The 18,391-nt window shown below is 33.9% G+C and overlaps 1 protein-coding gene across 1 annotated transcript in view; it reads right to left on the reverse strand.

Moving 5' to 3' along the window:
• The window catches only part of FAM227B (family with sequence similarity 227 member B), a 178,791-nt gene that overhangs the window by 19,717 nt on the left and 140,683 nt on the right, over positions 1-18,391 (reverse strand). Inside the window, exons 11-12 of the mRNA XM_019730676.3 lie at positions 11,823-11,920; positions 8,123-8,285 (exon numbers count right to left, since the gene is read on the reverse strand). Coding sequence (XP_019586235.2) covers positions 8,123-8,285; positions 11,823-11,920 — 261 coding nt within the window. The remainder of the gene's footprint in view (positions 1-8,122; positions 8,286-11,822; positions 11,921-18,391) is intronic.

Raw genomic sequence — 18,391 nt, forward strand, 5'->3', positions numbered from 1 at the left:
ACCTTATCAGATATATGATTTGCAAATATTTTCTCACATTCCTTTTCATTTTGTTGATGGTGTCCTTTGCTGTGCAGAAATTTTTTAGTTTGATGTAGTCCCACTTTTTAAATTTTGCTTTTTTTGCTTGTGCTTTTTGGTGTCATATCAAAAATATTGTTACCAAAACTGACATCAAGGAGCTTTTCACTATGTTTTCCTCTAGGAGTTTTACAGTTTCAGATATTATGTTTAAGTCTTTAATCCATTGTGAGTTAGTTATAGTGACTGGTGTAAGATAGAGGTCCAATTTCATTCTTCTGTTATGTGATTATCCACTTTTTCTAACACCATTTATTGAAGAGACTATCTTTTCCCCATTGAGTATTCTTGGTCCCCTTGTCAGATATTAGTTTACTATATACATGAGGGTTTAATTAAACTCTTTCTCACTTCTCCCTCTCTTCTTCTGGGACTCCAATAATTTGCAGATTATTTCTTTTGATGGTATCCCACAGGTTAAGTAGGCTTTCTTCACTCTTTTTCATTCTTTTTGCTGTGTTCTTCTCTAACTGGATAATTTTAAAGTTCCCGCCTTCTAACTCACAGATTCTTTTTCGCTTGATCCATTCTGCTGTTGACGCTCTCTATCACATTTGTTTTCATTTAATCCATTATATGCTGCACGTCCAGAATTTATTTTCAGTTCTTTTTTATTTTTATGATTTTTATTTCTTTGTTGAAGTTCTTATTTTATTCATGTATTGTTTTCCTGATTTTACTGAATTGTCTGTTTTCTTGTAGCTCCCTGGGTTTCCTTAAAACAGCTATTTTGAATTCTTTATTTAGATAAATTGAGATCACGTCTTTGGGAAGATTATTGTGATCTCTTGGTGGTGTCATGTTTCCTTGATTTTTCATGTTCCTGGAAGTTCTGTGTTGCTGCCTTTGCATTTGAAGTGGAAGCCACTTCTCCTGGTCTTTGCTGACTTCCTTTGGGAGAGAAACACCTTCTGTCAGCCTTGCTAGAGATTCTGAATTTTCTTCTCTTAGGTCTTCTCTGGATACACCTGTTCCATGCTCCCTGCTCCCTCTTGTGGCAGAATACTTAAGCTAGTATGCCTCCTCTTATCCGGCAAAACACCAGGATGAGTGCTGACAGCCTCCCTTTCGTTTTCCCAAAGGTGGTACTAAGGCTCAAGTTTGTAGTCTCTCCCTGGCCCACAAATTTGGGCTGACACAGGCTTTTTGTGTGTGCTCACTGGCAACTGCTAAAGCTCACTCTTGTCATGCTGCTGGGAGGATGCACAGGAAGCTGGCCACAGGGTGTGACCGTGTGTGGGGGAGGCACATGGTCGACTAGGGGGGCCCGTGGGCCAGTCAGGGGGAATCTGTGGGCAGGCTCTTGGTGGAATCAATGACATGGTCAGGAGAATATGCATCCATTTGTAGTGCCCTTTGAGAGGCCTATCTGCCACTCTCCCAGCCTCTTCCCACCCTCCAAGTCATTCAACTCACCATTCAGAACTCTGGATGGGGCAAGAGAAAAATGAGCGTCTTTGGCAGCAACTGCACAGTTAGGGAAGCCAGGTTTTCACTCACAAGTTCTCACTTTCCCCCACATGAGAAATCACGGGCCAAGAAGATCTCTCTTGGCCCTAAGCTGTGCCACTTCGGGGAAAGAGTGAAGTGAAATTGTTCCTTTACCCTCTCCAAGGCATCCACACTCATATTGTTTTGCTCCCATGGTGCGCTGGAACTCTTCTGCTGAAAACCTGGACTTCCACAAAGTCTCTCTTGTCCATAGGTGATTATCTGTGATACTGTTTTCTGGGGGTTCCCAGGCTATGGCCAAAGCACTAGAGCCTGTTCCCTACAAGGTCCACAGTTGGGACCTTGTGTGCTTATTTCCTGATACACAGATGAGTGAGACTCCCGGGTTCCTTGGCAAATGCTGCTATATCCTACAGCATCCACAAAGGCACTTTTGTCCATGGATGGATGCCACATGGTTGTTGTTGAGGGGGGGACATGAACAAGTGAGACGTTACTTAGCCATGATGCCGATGTCATTGCTGTCCCTATGTTAAAACATTTAGGTACCATACATACTTTCTTCTTGTGTCCCTATGTTTAACTCTGCTGAGAATAAGCAAAAATAACTTAGATACTTGCTTTCACCTGAAAGATAAACTTTAAACCAGCTAAAATAGCTTGTTCATCAAATCTTACTTTAAGACCCTTGCTTCACTGGGCCCACCAACTCAAAATTATAATATCATTAAACTCTGCCCAATCCCAAACAATTCCCTGCCTTTGCAGGGCCTGTCTCAAAATCATCCAGTTCAGGCCCCAAAACCCTATAAATATCATCCCCAAATATATCCATTTTGAGACACTGCTAAAGCTCTGTTAAATTGGTGTTCTTGCTACAGTAAGTCTACTAAACTTAACTTTATTTGGTCAACAGTTTACTCTGGTGGCCTTTTAGGAGAGCTGACAGCTGAGAATGGGAAAAATGGTGTCTATGCATTCTTTTTCTTAGTGTAGCCTCAGAAGAACTCAGAAGAGTTGACAAAATGAAAGCGTTGTCATTTCAGGGAAAATTGAGCTATTTACAAATTCATCCATTGATGGTGTGGAAAATCAAATTCCTCCAACAGAATCATAAATCTCAGGATTCAAAGGGACTTGAAATTTACCTAGTCCAGTCCTTCTGCTTGATTGATTGATACAGATGGAGAACAGGCAAAAATTAGAGTGATATTTTTTTCCTTATTGCCGAAGAGGCCTCTTCAGTGCAACCAAGGGTTTCAGGTTTCCTCTCTGCTTCCTTAACTCTCTCCATTCTCTTCCTTTCCTTAGCTTTAGTGTACCATGTCCCTGTTTTTTCTCTTTGCAGACAACTAGAGGAAATATCAGTCCTCCATCATGTTTTGGTGAAGGGAGTTTGTGTTGCCACAGGGATTTTAGGTCTGGGTGTTTTCAACAAGAAGTATTTTTAAAAGACCTCCCATTCCAGGAAACTAACATCTGGTTTCTATTATCTGAAAGATCTCATTAACAGATAATATTGTGATGTTCACATGCCTATTATTGAAGCTGAAGGAAAGTTGAGGGTTAATTTTTTTTGTAAATAATGGAACAAACTTTCTAGCAGTGTAGGCTTTCCTGTTCACTTTACCCTGAGAATTTTAGAAGGATTGAGAAAAAAAGTATTATATGTTGTCTTTACTGGAAAAATAACTACATGGTAACTTTCTGGATAAGTGTGGTGTTTTTTTGTTTGTTTGTTTTGACATTTGTGTTTTAGCTAATTTATCATTTTTAAAATATACTTACCAGATCCTTAATATATGTCAATTAACTTGAAATGTCACTGATTTGAAATGAAAAATACAGTTGATAGTAACTTCAGTAATAATTCACCAGTTGTTATTCATATATTAGTGAGAAAAAGTCTATAAATGCACATATGACAAATATTATTAGAAATCTTTTTATAAATAAAAGTGAAAAGAAGTTGCACATGGCTCTAAAGAGTTTCCCGCTGGGCTCTTACTGTGTGAAGATGGAGTGTTATATGGAGCTGGTGACCTTTTATGAGTCAGGGTTTCTCCACGCCTTTTGTTTTCACTGTTGACTATTTGCTTCTTTCACATCCCAGATAATTCACAACAGATGAGTTCTTTGTATAGCTTTTATTTTTATTCTGGGATCAATGTTGATATATCCCACATTATTTTCAATTATAGAGTTTAACAATCCACCCCAAAAGTTTTTACATGTTTGAAAAGTCTGTATATTCGTGTATTATAGTGGGAGCACATGTTTTATAGCAATACAATGCACTCATTACGACAACGCATGGAGTTCAGGTTTTTTTTTCTAAACTTCAACTGAATGTGAACGTTCTAAACTCAAGTTAGAAGTACAGATACAGCCTATAGACTTTTCTTTTTAACAGGACCCACACAAACCACATCAATATTTTGTTCCTGAATTTTCTTTCTTTTTTAAAAAAATAATTTGTGTTTTACATGTAAAAAAATTATTAGACTTAACAAACTATTTCTTTGTTAGCTTACTCTTAACACATAAAGGACTTGCTATGGTTTATAAAAATACCAAGTGGAAAGGGAAAATTAAGAGCTCCAAATACATTTTGCACAAGATTCTACCTAGTTTAAAGATGCACTACACATTCATCTCTGAGTCCTAGAAGTTTATTTCCCAGTTTACTCATAACTTTAATATTAAATGATCAAGTTTTTAAAAAAATTCAGATCATTCATAAGAATAGTAAAATTTTCTGCAAATAATGATTTAATGTACATGAATAAATAAGTTTATTATTTTCCTTATAAATGTACATTAAAAATTCTCTCAGAATCATGAACAACACCCCTGTGAGTACAATTACATTTACTCCCTCTGTCTCCTCACACATCTCCAGTCTTCTCACTGTTTACATATGAATACATCTCAAAGCATTGACAATAAATCAATCCTCCCTCTTGCGACTTTGGCAAATCACTCTGAATCAAAAGAAATACTACCTATGATGTTAAATTTATTTTTAAATGTATTTGTTCCACAGGACTCTTGAATTAAAAATTGCATAGTGATTAATTTTGATATAGAGGCTCAAGGCTCTATATCTCATGTAAAGGCTCAACTGAATTTGAGCTTGTTTAATAAAGTGTGCCATAAAAATCTCTTATTAAATAAATGAAAGGATTTTGAGATAGAAATGCATAGTCATGCAATCTTAAATGTCTGGAGGAAAAACTGCTAAAGAGATTCAATGCTGGACCAGCTGTAGAAATTTCAATAAATGAATCCTTAAATATGGGGACACTACCATGGTACCCCTTCTCTTTTGTCCTCTGTTGAGTTCTCTGACTCTTACTATCCTACTCCTGAAACCATGATTGGGATTCTCCTTAAAAGTCTAGAATAGGCTTTTATCTTCTGCAGCTTCACATTCCTCATGGGTAAAGAACTAAATACCTGAGTGCTCCAGGGCATCTGCTCTGAAACCAGACTTCCAAGCTAGTCTCCAAGTGCTATCACTTACTGTACAGCACTTCCTGTCTGTACACTTACTATCACTTACTGTCCTCAGGAAAGATACCTACCTTTCCTGTGCCTCAGTTTCTTTATCTGTAAAATAGAGAATAATAGTATCTACCTCAGAAATTGACATGAGAATTAAATGAGTTACCAAATGGAAAGCACTTAGATGAGTGCTTGGTACACAGTAACTGTTCAATACTTTTTAAACATCATTTTGATAATGATTACTTCAAAGGTTAACTTTGTACCAATGACTCCCAAATTTCTATCTCTATACCTGTCCCCTAGGTTTTTGTTTGTTTGTTTGTTTTTTAATTTTAAATATAGTGTCAATTGTTTTTGAAAAATAAAATGAAATTTGGTCTTAACCTTATATAAAACCATGCTATACCCACCCATCAGACATTTATTTGACACCTATTGTATTCTATATACCATTTTTCAGGTGTCAGGGATATAAAGACTCTTTCTTTATTCTCTATTGGGTGAGAAAAACAAGTAAACAAATGGCAACACTACAGTGTGATAAATATTTGGACTGAAGGAGGCAGGGGCTATAATTGTATTGAAGAGATTCATCTAAATTGGACTTTTGCTAAAATGTTGTGAGTTATCTACTGATGTATAACAAATTACCCCCAAAACATGGCAGCTTAAAACAACAAACATTTATCATTGCCTAGCTTCTATGGGTCAGGAATCTGGGCTTGGCTCAGCTGGATACTTCGGGCTCAATGTCCCTCACAGGCAGGGGCTGCAGTCACCTCAGGTCTCAACCAAAGGATCTGCTTCCAAGCTCACTCACGTGGTTGTTGACAATATTCATTTCCTGGTGGGATTTTGGACTGAGGGTCTGTTTCTTACTGGCTGTTGGCTGGAGGCCTTCCTCCCTTCCCTGCCATGTAGACTTCTCTACTGGTCAGCTCAAAACATGGTAGCTGGTTTCCCTCAAAGTGCTTTGTGAGGGCAAATATGAAAGGTCGAGCAGGGCCAATGTCAGTTTTTTTGCAACTGGATCTCAGAAGTGATATTCCATTATATTTGCCATGCCCTATTTGTTAGAAACAAATCATAGGTTCAGCCCACAATGAGAGGGAATTACACAAGGCCCCAAATACCACCAGGAGGTGGGGATTATTGGGGACCATCTTAGAGTGTGCCTACCTCAAATATGATGAATTATATTTGTCTTTTTTGTTGTTGTTATTATTTATTGCCTTCTCCACTTTCTCTACTCTATCACTCTGCATACATGCACTCACTGCAAAATACATGCCCTTCAGAAATGTAAGCACAATCAAAGACTGACATTTTTATAATCACAATAAAAATTAGTTAAACATAAAAGTAATCTATTGTGAAAGGTTTTAGATACCTTTCAAATTTTATGTCTAGAGATTAAAAAATTTTGTTTTAGACATAATCCGAGGTTGATGAGACTCTTTGCATCATTACCTAAGTTACAAGTCTTAAGACAGACTGATTTGCCCTGTAGTTTGCCTTTCTCCTTGTGGTACGGAGCCATTCAGGTTAATTCCATGTGCTTGTGGTCAGCGAGACTCTAGAGGTTGTCTTGACTGAAATGTGGAAGAAGAAGTGCTGTAGGCAGAGTTCTGAGAATCTGCTAGAGCAGTGGTGTCCACACTTTCTTGATCACATATCTCATGAGTAAAAGCTATGTGAGCACATGCCCATATAAGTATAATTTTTAATTTATAAATTATATACATATCAATCTGTATTAATATATTATGCACATTATAAAATATATGCAGGATATGAATAGAAAACAGTGAGATGAAATAAAATATTTTAAAAATAAAATTTAACAGTTAGTAATGGTACACCAAATCTTTTGTCCTTAAATTGTAGATGTTTGTATTGGTGTCTAGACAGTTGGTTTACAAATGCCTTGCAAATTAAACTGATACACTACCATTTGATAATGTTGAAAAGTGTAAGACACTTAGGGCTAGATTCGTTGTTTATAAAATGATGTATATCCATATTTCAAATAGTCTTTTTGAATATTTTTATTTTTATATTTTTCGACTACATCCTGGCAGAACTCAATAGGTCACCATTTAATTTCTTATTGTGGCTGAAAATGAGCTCCTGCAAGGAGTAGGAGAAATATTGTTCTGCCATTTCTTTCCTTTTTTTTAAAAAAATTTATTCTTGCATCAATACGCAGTTCTTTTCAGAAATCTTTTAAAGCTTTGGTGCACTAGTGAGTTGTTAATTTAGTTTTAACTCAATGATATAATCTATGAATTTGCTTACCCACCCAAAGAAAACAGCTTTATGTTGTGATATCCAGAAAACAACATGAGAGCAAAGATGCCCTCAACAGAGTGGAGTCCAGAATAAAATATCAGCTGAGTGAGGGTACCCGTTTACTAAATATTAGTAAGGTGCGACTTCTTTTTTATTTTTCAAGATAGAAACACATGTAACTAAGAGTCCTGATATTTTTTTTCTTCATCCAGAGCTATGTACACTTCAGTTTGGAGACCCTGGTATTAGAGCCGTTTGGGGTTCATCTGAGTCCCCAGTGAGCCTGGGCCAGGATGGGTTATGTAGACAGATCATAGGAGAGCAAACAGAACTGTGGGTCCCCCACCGCTGCTGCAACTAAAGAGCTCCCGTTTCTTTATTTTATATTTTACACATGAAGTTTTGAAATAAATTTTCATTGGGACAAGGATTCCATAACTAATGCATGTTTGAAACTCTCTTCTGGAGAAGCCTAGAAGCCCCACAGTTCCGACAAATGTTTGAAACTGAACCCTGAACAGTAAGTTACAAAGACAGCCTTTTACTAAAGAGCTAAATATACCAGTTTTTAATTATGCTGGTTTTATTTTTCTTACATGCAAAATCATAGCCTTAGCTTTAAAAGAGAAAATAACCAAACATGCTACAAAAGTTTTGAACATAATTAAATGCTAAATAAAAGCATTGGTTAAAAAATGCATTAATTTTTTTCTTAATTGACACATTTAGTAAACAGTTTTGAATATGTTAGAAATGGATCATATTAAAGCAAAGTTTAAAAAAGGATATGGTTCTTGCAATATTTCAGTGAGTTTAATCTTGCTTTTTTTAGGGCCTTTGGAAATACTAGTTAGCTCATGCATTTTAAGATAATATAAAATCAGTGGACTCTGACTTCCAATATTGAAGAGCACACGGTTAAACTCTGGACCAGCGCTAGCATAATGGGACTATGAAGGGAAGAAAAAAGTCAGATCAGTTATTACCTTTGTGTATTTTTAAAGAACTGTAAATAAAATATAAGTGCATTATAACTATAAATAAAATTACCATCTAGTATATTAAAGTAAATACAAGTAAATTCTGCAAAGCATTTTCTTAATTAAAGAAAGTTACTAATGTATGAATCTATGAGTATGAGCAGTAAAGCTCTTCTAGCCTTTTGCTTTATCAGCTTAAATATAGGGCAATGGAGATTATTCTGTCTGAAAACTAGAAAGAAAACGAATGAAGAAAAAGACCAGAATCCTAGAAAAAGTGGCAGGAAAAAAAATATGTAGAAATAATGAAACTTTCCAAATTTTATGAAAAATACATCTAAGAACCTTAACTTCAAGTAGGATAAATTCACAGCTAGACATATAGACAAAGTATTGAAAGACAAAGATAAAAAGAAAAGTCTTAAAAACAGCGAGAGAAAAACATATAAGGGAACCTTAGATTAACAGCTGACTTCTCATTAGAACAAACAGGGCCAGAGGCAGTTGGATAACATAATCAAAGTGCTGAGAGAAAACAAAACAAAACAAAACTAAATGAAAAAAAACCAAAGCAAACGAAACAAAACAAAATGTTGACCATGAATTCTATGTCAGGGAAACAACACGATAAATATAATCACTCCAAGATTCTATTATTGACTTCTTGTAGGGTAACAAGGTCAGTATAGCAACTACTCATATGTTGAAGTATTTTCTCAATTTTTTGTAATGCCTAGATGAGAGATTTATTATTGATTCCATTTCCTGTGGGGAAATAAGATTTATTTTTATTAGCTTTTACCAATACATAAAATTCTTTTCTGTTACCTTTGCTTATGGTCACTTTTTCATTGTGTTTGTTCATAGCTGCTCCAAAATTATTTTTAAAAATGAGACTATAATAATCAAAAGCAATTCTTTGCTGGTGAAAAGTTAATGTCAAGATCAGGCGTATTTTCTATGATGTAAATCATTTCCTTCATCTTAATCTCCCAATTTACATCAGGATACATCTAGCCTGATCTTTAAATTCCATGCAAAACCAGGCCAAGCTCTATTTAGATTAAAAGGAAATTTTTGCCTATCTCATAAGATCGTTTTATGACCCTTTTCTGGCTTCTGCCTTGGGTATTGTAAGATAGAAACTCTATCTTACTGAAGTACTAGAAATAGACATTTCTGTTACTGTTCTCCTGCAGTTACTAGTTTTTAACTTATGAAAACCACAGTTCACAGCTACTTCCTCTATGAGGAGCCCTGATTTTTTAAGGATAATTCAACCAGGCAAGAGCAGATCTACAATTAAATGCAAATCTGATGTTTTGTGGCGCCTTAGTTATTTTCTTAGATACATCAAAGCAGAAGGTCCCATGTTGCCCAAAGAACTTTTGCTAGAGATATTCAAATAGCCAAAACAATTAACAGAAGCCCCACTGCTTCCATCACCTAACAAAAGATATGACATATAATTGTCGGAGAACTTTGATTCCATAAACAGGACTTACAGTCAAAAATCAATTTAGTACTAAATTTGAAGAACCAGGCAATCCTATAAACTTTGGAAAGGTCACAAGGAATGACCCAGAAAGTCCAAGGGATGGTTTTAGTGCTCAATTTTTCTGTTAATTTATTAAAGGATAATTGCTAACAATGACTATAAAGCTAAACTTAAGATTTTTTGAGTTTTTAATGTGTGTCCTGCCAATGCTCACATGCATATTCAGCATTTGGTGCTTAAAAAATTCTTCTTTATGTTGAACTGAAATCTGTCTCCCTATAGCTTTCACTTACTGGTAAAAGTAAAATATTTTTTTGGTTTCTATTGGTAAAGAACATTACTGAGCCACACAGAAAGTCTAATCCTGCTTTCTTGCAGTAGCACTCTACATATTTGAAAGCAGTTAATAAGGCCTCCAGGGTTTTTTCTTTTCTGGTAGCAATGTCTTTAAATATTTTGGCCATTGCTCAAACAATATGGTTTCAGAGTCCTTCATCATCCTGGTTATATTCTGTTAAGAATGCTTCTGTTTGTCTATACCCTTTTACAATGCAACTCTCCAAAATGAATATCACGCACAATTATTGTTAAATTAGCAGAGAGTAAAGCCCACATGTCTATTTAAATAGTGCAAGAATACATTAGATTTTGGGGTCAACAACATTCTACTGTTGACACATACAGAACTTACTGTTAAAACCAATTCCCAAATCTTTCCAGATGCCCTTAAGCCAAGGTTTTATTATATTATACTTACCCAGTTGTAATTTTGGATCGCTATACTTTTTCTACAATGAAAGTTTATCTTCTAAGATTAGGCTTATTACGTTATCCTGTTGTGAACTTTTTTTCATCCAATGTATTCATAATTCTTCCAAGCTTTATGACTTCTACATATCTAATAAAAATGGCAACCATATTTTTATCCAAGTTGTTGATAAAGTAGTCTGCATGGGACAGGACCAATAATGCAACACTATGGTATACTATCGAAGATATATTTGCATTCCATCTTTTAATAGGGTCATCTGAAATAGGTTGTTCAGTCAGTTACAAATCCACCTATCCATATTTCTTCAACTTGTAAGCAAGGCATAAAACACCATTTTTAGTGCTTATTGAAGATCAGATACACAATTTTATTACATTTCCCTGATTTCTAAATCTACCTATCTCCCCACCCCCCAAAAAAAAATGGTGTCATCAATCCCAAATTGAGTCCTAGAGATCACCATTTTCTAACCTAAATACTTACAAATCATCCTTGGCAGCACTGTGAAGGTTGGAAGAGATTTTATAAACCTAAATTATCAGAGGGCAGGAAACATGTGAATACTTACTTTGAGAAAGTGGTTTTTACACAGGCATAAGTTAAAATTTAAAATAATAGTGAGACTTGTCTAGATAATTCAGACAAAATTTTAGCAATAAAGACAGGAACAGATTTAAAACCTAATTGTCTAACAAGTTAAGAGATCAAATTCAGAATTTCAAGCCAATAACCTCATCAAATTTAGCTAAAGCAACATAAAGTGGCAAGTCCATAAAATCTCTAGTTTGGAGGCACCTTCAGGAAAGTGGAGAAACATAGTATTTACAACTTAAGAGGAACAGTATCTACATATAGTCAGTTATTCTAGGACTATGGCTTAAGAGGTGGGGCCAGGCCAAGCATTGCTGAAAACACCTTTGAAGTTCTCCCAACTTTGACTGATGCTTGTTGAGATCAGAGCCATGTCTGTATGTCAATTCAAGGACTAGCAGTGCCAGAGCATGAAAAAAAGATAAATGCTGTATTTTTTTTCTCATTAGAGATGGGGATTTTTTACAGAAAAAAATAAAACGTTTTAATATTAAGATTAACCTCTCCAATAAATCACTTATGATCATTAATTTTTTTTCTAAAATATATATCAAGAGTGAAATAACCCACACTGCCTATATGAAGCTGTTGAACTAATTATACTGCAAATAAAAGAAGAACATTTTTAAAAATAATGACTCCAAACCTTTGTTGTTAGTCTTAATAATCTTGGTTCTTCCTTGGGTGTGGATGTTGCATATGCTCTTGGGTTCTTTAAAATTTCCATCATATCGAAGTCTATGGCTAAAACAGAAAACAAAATACTTTCTTAAATTCTGGTATTTTTTCTTCACATAAAGGCATGATACCTCTTCTTTCTCCTAGCAAAGCACCCTAAACATGGAGAAAAGCAAAGATGATTGAGAGGGGTTTAGCGTGTTGTTATAGCTTGCCCCAGTGAAAGGAAATGAATATCCTATCTCATTTTTACTTAATAGCGCTTCAGAGTTTATAAAATTCATTCACTTTCATTATCTCATGTCATCTTCACAAACCATTCTGTGAGCTAAGTAACATTTCCCATAATTTACACATGAGAAAACTAAAGTGCAGTAAACTCTATGACTTGCTCTAAGCTACCACCGTGTTTCCCCGAAAATAAGACCAAGCCGGACCATCAGCTGTAATGCGTCTTTTGGAGCAAAAATTAATATAAGACCCGGTCTTATTTTACTGTAATATAAGACAGGGTCTATAATATAATATAATATAATATAATATAATATAATATAATATAATATAATATAATATAATATAATATAATATAATATAATATGTACCGGTCTTATGTTAATTTTTACTCCAAAAGATGCATTAGAGCTAATTGTCCCACTAGGTCTTATTTTTGGGGAAACAGCATTTTTTGAGTAGATAGAGAGGACATAGGCCTAGGTTTTTTGCTTCTGAGTCTAGAGCCCTTTCCATTACCCTGTAGTTAAATGCAATAGGAGACTTTGTATGTTTGAGTTCATCTTTTCCATATACTGACAACACACCCAGATAAGGAAAGACTTGGTAATTTTTCCTTGCAATCAGCGTGAATATACATGAAGATACCCAGGGAATCTTGCCACATCTTAAAGGAAAGGCGAACCCTATGATTTAATCAGCCATGCCAATCAGCCTAAAAGCTAGTTACTAAGGATATCTTAACATAAAGCAGAGCAAACAAATAATCTGAAGTTTTTACTAGATTCTGGCACTGATTGTCAGCCTCAGTTACAAGGTAGACTAATTAGATCTAGCGGTTATGATGTTAATGAAAAGACTCTGAGGAGTTGAGGAAAGTCATTTGGATTGATTTTTGACCTAAGACATTAAAATATATTGAATGTTAGCCTGAAATACTAAAGGCATATGGGCATTTATCTCTGGCAGAGATTAAAGAATTGGTTAGCAAGGAATCTGCATTTAAAATTTTTGATCAAGGTTAGATTAAGTTGGAGTTAGAAAGGGCAAGAAAGGTAGTAAACCATATAAGTTCTTGCTCAAAAACATATAACCTCTTATGGAGGGGAATCAGGCAATATATACCAAAAATACATTATTTCCCCTTGGACCCAGCAATTTCTCCTCTGAGAATGTATCCTACACAACCTCCTACGTAAGCACGAAAGAACATAATGTACAAGTTTATTGACTGTGGCATAATTTGTAAAACTTAGAGATTATAAACAACCGATGTATTTAGTAGTCAAGTAATGATTGAATAAACTAAGGCACTCCCATTTGAAGGAATACTATGCAGCTGTAAAACTAAATGAGGAAGATCCCCATACTGATATGAAGAGATCTACAGTTCATATCATTAATTCAAATTGAAAAGCAAGTTGAACAGTGTTTAAAGTATACTATTTGATTGACTGTATGCAATATATTACATTTAGTATAAAAGAGAGAAAATAAAAGTATCTATTGGATTTGCCTTCATTTGTATAAAGAAATACTGGAAAGATAAATAAGAAATTAATAAAAATACTCTCTTGGCAAATAATAATTAAAAATAAAACTTGCTCAATTTTGAATCATTCTTTAATACATATTTAGATGATATTACCTAATTTCTAGTTTCTATGAACAGATATAGTAATAAGGAAAAGATCTCTACTTCACGTCCACTGTGCACACAATAAAAACCTTACTTTTCAGATCACTTGATCTTGGCATTTTGGGGAGGTTACTTCTTTCTATTACTTTTTCTATAAATTATATCTGTGCCTTAAAGTACTAAATCATTGTTCAGACAAGTTACAGGTACAAGACAAATGATTGATTTTTAAGTATTTCTATGGTTTTTGTATGAAGAACTAAGTGACAAGTATTTTAAATAAGGTACTGGTATATTTATGAATTAAGGCTCTGTGGTGCCAAATATTACAAATGTAAAATAAGCTTTTAAATTTGGCTTAATTAAAGGTGTTGTTGAAGAAAATTGAACCCATTTTAAGTTTTTCATGTAGAATAGAAAATATTTTAAAAATCAACCATTAAATGGGTTCTGAAGCAAAAATTGGAAAATATTGCTCTGATCAGAGCAAAAATAAATGAAATAGAGATTAATAATACAAAAGAAAAGATCTAGTTTACTGAACTAGTTTACTGAAAATATAAACAAAATAGACAAACTTTAAGCCCAAATCACCAAGAAAAAAGGACTCAAAATCAGAAATGAAAGAGATGTTACAAATACTACTGAAATGATTATAAGAGAATATTATGAACAATTATATGCAAACAAATTGAATAACCTAGAAGAAATGGATAAATTCCTAGAAACTTATAATCTAACAATGACTGAATCAAGAAGAAATAGATAGTTTGAACAGACCAGTTAAAAATAAGGATATTAAAGTGGTAATAAAAAAATCTCCCAACAAAGAAAAGCCCAGGACCAGATGGTATGATGTCTGAATCCTATCAAACATTCAATGATGAATTAACACCAATCCTTTAAAAACTCTTCCAAAAAAGCAGAAGCAAAGGGAACTCTTCCAAATTCATTTTGAGGCCAACATCACCCTGATACCAAAGCCAGATAAAGACACTGCAAAAAAAAAAAAATAAAACTATAAGCCAATATCTCTGATGAGCAGAGATGCAAATTTCCACAGTATAATGCTAGCAAATCAAATTCAACAATACATCAAAAAGTTTATACACCATGACCAAGTGAGATTTATCTTGGGATGCAAGGTTAGTTTAACATATGCAAAACAATCAATGTGATATGCTACATTAACAATGAAAAATAAAAACCACATGGTTATCTCAATAGATGCAGAAAAAGAATTTGACAAAGTTCAACATTCATTTATGATAAAAACTCTCAATAAAATAGATATAGAAAAAAAGTTTAAAAAAAGGTATAGAAGGGAATATCCTTAACACAACAAAGATCATCTATGAAATACCCACAACTAACATCATAATGCGGAAACATTGAAAACTTTTCCTCTAATGTTCAGTACAAGGCAAGGATGCCCACTGTTGCCACTTCTATTCAATATAGTACTGGAAGTACTAGCAAGAGCAATCAGATAAGAAAAAAAATGGCATCAAAATTGGAAAAAAAGAAAATTATTTCTGTTTGCAGATGACATAATTTTACATGTAAAATCCCTAATTTTATATGCAAAAAAAAAACCCATTCAAAAACTGTTAGAATAAATGAATTCAGTAAAGTTGCAGGACACAAAATCAATATAAAAAATCAGTTGTGCTTTTTCACATCAACAATAATCTATTCAAAGAAGAAATCAAGAAAACAACCCCATTTATGATAGCATCAAAGAGAATAAAATATTTAAGAATAAATTTAACCATGGAGGTAAAAGATCTATACAGTAAAAACTATAAAATATTGATGAAAGAAACTGATGAAGACATAAATAAATGGAAAGGTATCTCATGTTCGTGGATTAGAAAAATTAATATTTTTTAAATGTCCATATTAAACACTGATATACAGATTCAAAGTAAACCCTATCAAAATTCAAATGGCATTTTTTCCCACAGAAATAGAAAAAATTACCATTTAACCCAGCAATCTCTCTTTTGGTTATACACCTGAAGGAAATGAAATCATTATTTCAAAGAGATATCTGCACTCCCATGTTCATTACAACATTATTCACAGAGACCAAGATACGAAAACACCTGTGTCTGTCAATGAATGAATGGATATAGAAATATTTATATAAAACTAAAATAATGTCATTAACCAATGTCACCACTATAAATTTAATAATACTCGTGAGGATGTAAAATACAGCATAGACAATATAGTCAATAATATTATAATAACCATGTATGGTGTCTGATGGATACTAGACTTATCGGGGTGATCGCTTTGTAAATTATTTCAATGTCTAATCACTATGCTGTACACCTGAAACTAATAAAATATTGTATGACAACTGTAGTTGAAAAATAAATTAAAAAATAGTTTAGGTTTTAGATCCAAGATTTTAAAAAAAAGATAATATACCTTTTGAAGTATTAATATTTTTCTTAAATCTTTCTCTTTGCTTTCTTGCTGTATTTTACATATCCTCTATAGTTACTTTGACAGGATTTTTTATTTATTGGCATATTCATTTATTGAGACAATGTTTTTTATATGTTATTCTCTAAATATTATTCTGTTTTTCAAAGCATGGCTCCTGTTTTTCTTTGAAAAAATCACAGTTCCACCAATAACAGAAATTTGAGACCTTGATCTTCCTCTAAAAATTGCTCTAAAAGTATATATGCGCTCTCTGGAGGTGCCTCTTAAGACAATTCCACTCAAAGGTTAGGAGGGTTCTCGTCCAAGCCAGGTCTTCTCCTCTCCTATTCACCAGGAGAGTGGATCTAAGTCCCACTTGACCAATAGTTTAAAGCACACATGTGAACTTAACCCGCATTCCTGAAGCAGAGTAGTATATTAAGTAAGGACGTAGACCTTGAAGTAAGATGGACACAGATTTAAATGCCAGCTCCGTTATTTTGTAGACTAAATGACCTTGGGCTAATTAATTTCTTTAAGCTTCAGTTTCCTCAAATATAATTTGGAGACGGTAATAATTAACTTATAGACTTGTTAACTGGATAAAAATGAGATCATATATGCAAATCACAGTGACTGGCACATTATAAAGGTTATATGTTAGTCTATATTGTTATTAATATTTTTTAAGGAGTATAAATTCTAACTCACTATTACTCCATATTTATAAAATCTTTGTTGAGAAAAAATATTGAGGAATTATTGAGTTTTATCTATTTCTTTAGAAAATCTGAGACATATTCTTGAAAAGGGCTATGTATTAGAGCTGAATTTTCCTGGCCACCTGTAGGTCTATTTTTACCATATTATGCTTTGTTTTAATTCCCTTGGTCAATATAGTGCAATGTTATAGATGCAACTCTGGTTGTATTTACTATGTCAATATAGTTCATTACCTTACACAGAGCTTTTCTGTGGTAATCAGTTGGGGAAAGTGTGATAATCAATTGGGCTGTTCAGAAATATTCACCTTTTCATCCTTCCAAGGCACATGATAGGACTGAAAACCTCTACCTTCTTTGAAGATAAGTATGGGAATGTGCCTTGCTCTGGGCAATGATATCATAAAAATTGAGTTGAAATGATGTGTGTTTTTTTCTGATTTGAAGATTTAAGAGTCAATGTTCAGTTCATCGAGTTCTCTTTCCCCTGCTGCAGTGATGATGGTGAATGAGATGGACTAATCTTTGGTGTGGATGTCTGAGTTACTACACTAATAGAGACCTGAGCCTAAATGCAATGGATACGCAGTGTGAATGAAAAATACACCTTTGTCACCTTAAGCCACTAAGATTTTGCTGACATTGTTACTATAGCATAATTTAACCTATCCTGATTGATATAGGGAGTCACAGGAAAAAATACTATCTAGTTTTAATGTAAAGAATGGATGTACTTCATTGCACGAATGGTTTGTTTTTATTTTATGGATACTGTTCAATTATGTAAATGACATTGTCATTTCCTTCCCTAGGCAGATAGGACGCTTAGAGCCAGGCATATTTGTGAGCTGTATCTAGCAAAAGTAAAAGATTTCTCAACAGGATTTTACATCCTAATTCATTTCTGACTTTTCTTTTCCTATCTCACTTCCATCTAGCCCTTTTTTCCTTATCTGCTTATTTATCATGCTATTTTATGCTGTTGTATTGAACACATTATGTACAGCTACCAAACTCCTTACAGGAAAAAGATGGGTACATGCATAATTAAATACATACATAAGTATATTGCCTATTGTTTTAAAGAAGTAGTTTAAACATGTGATCTGCAGTCTGAACTGACCTGTGTGTTTTACCTCATCTTTTGTTTATCCCTTTCTTGAAATGGCCTAATGGCTAAAATACCACTATTAACCTGGTATATCCACCAGAAAGCACTGCCCTTCACAAGAGCATAGGATTTGGATTCAGAAATCTAAATTCTAGTTTTGATTTTGCTGCAAATTATGTATGTAATGTCCATCAGTCCACTTTACACTTGAGTCTCTACTTCCTCATTTGTAAAACTGAGGTTTTAAAATTTTTTTAAAAATTTATGTTCAAATTATGTCCCTTATTTTAAATTATATGAATTAATGCATGAGGGAATAGATTAATCTATCTTGATTAAGTGGGATAAAACCACAAGTATGACTTCTTGAGCTTAAATCTGCTATTTTCCATTTA

This window comes from Rhinolophus sinicus, chromosome 3 (genome assembly GCF_057876585.1).
Source record: "Rhinolophus sinicus isolate RSI-liver-muscle chromosome 3, RSI-T2T, whole genome shotgun sequence".
NCBI lineage: Eukaryota > Metazoa > Chordata > Mammalia > Chiroptera > Rhinolophidae > Rhinolophus > Rhinolophus sinicus.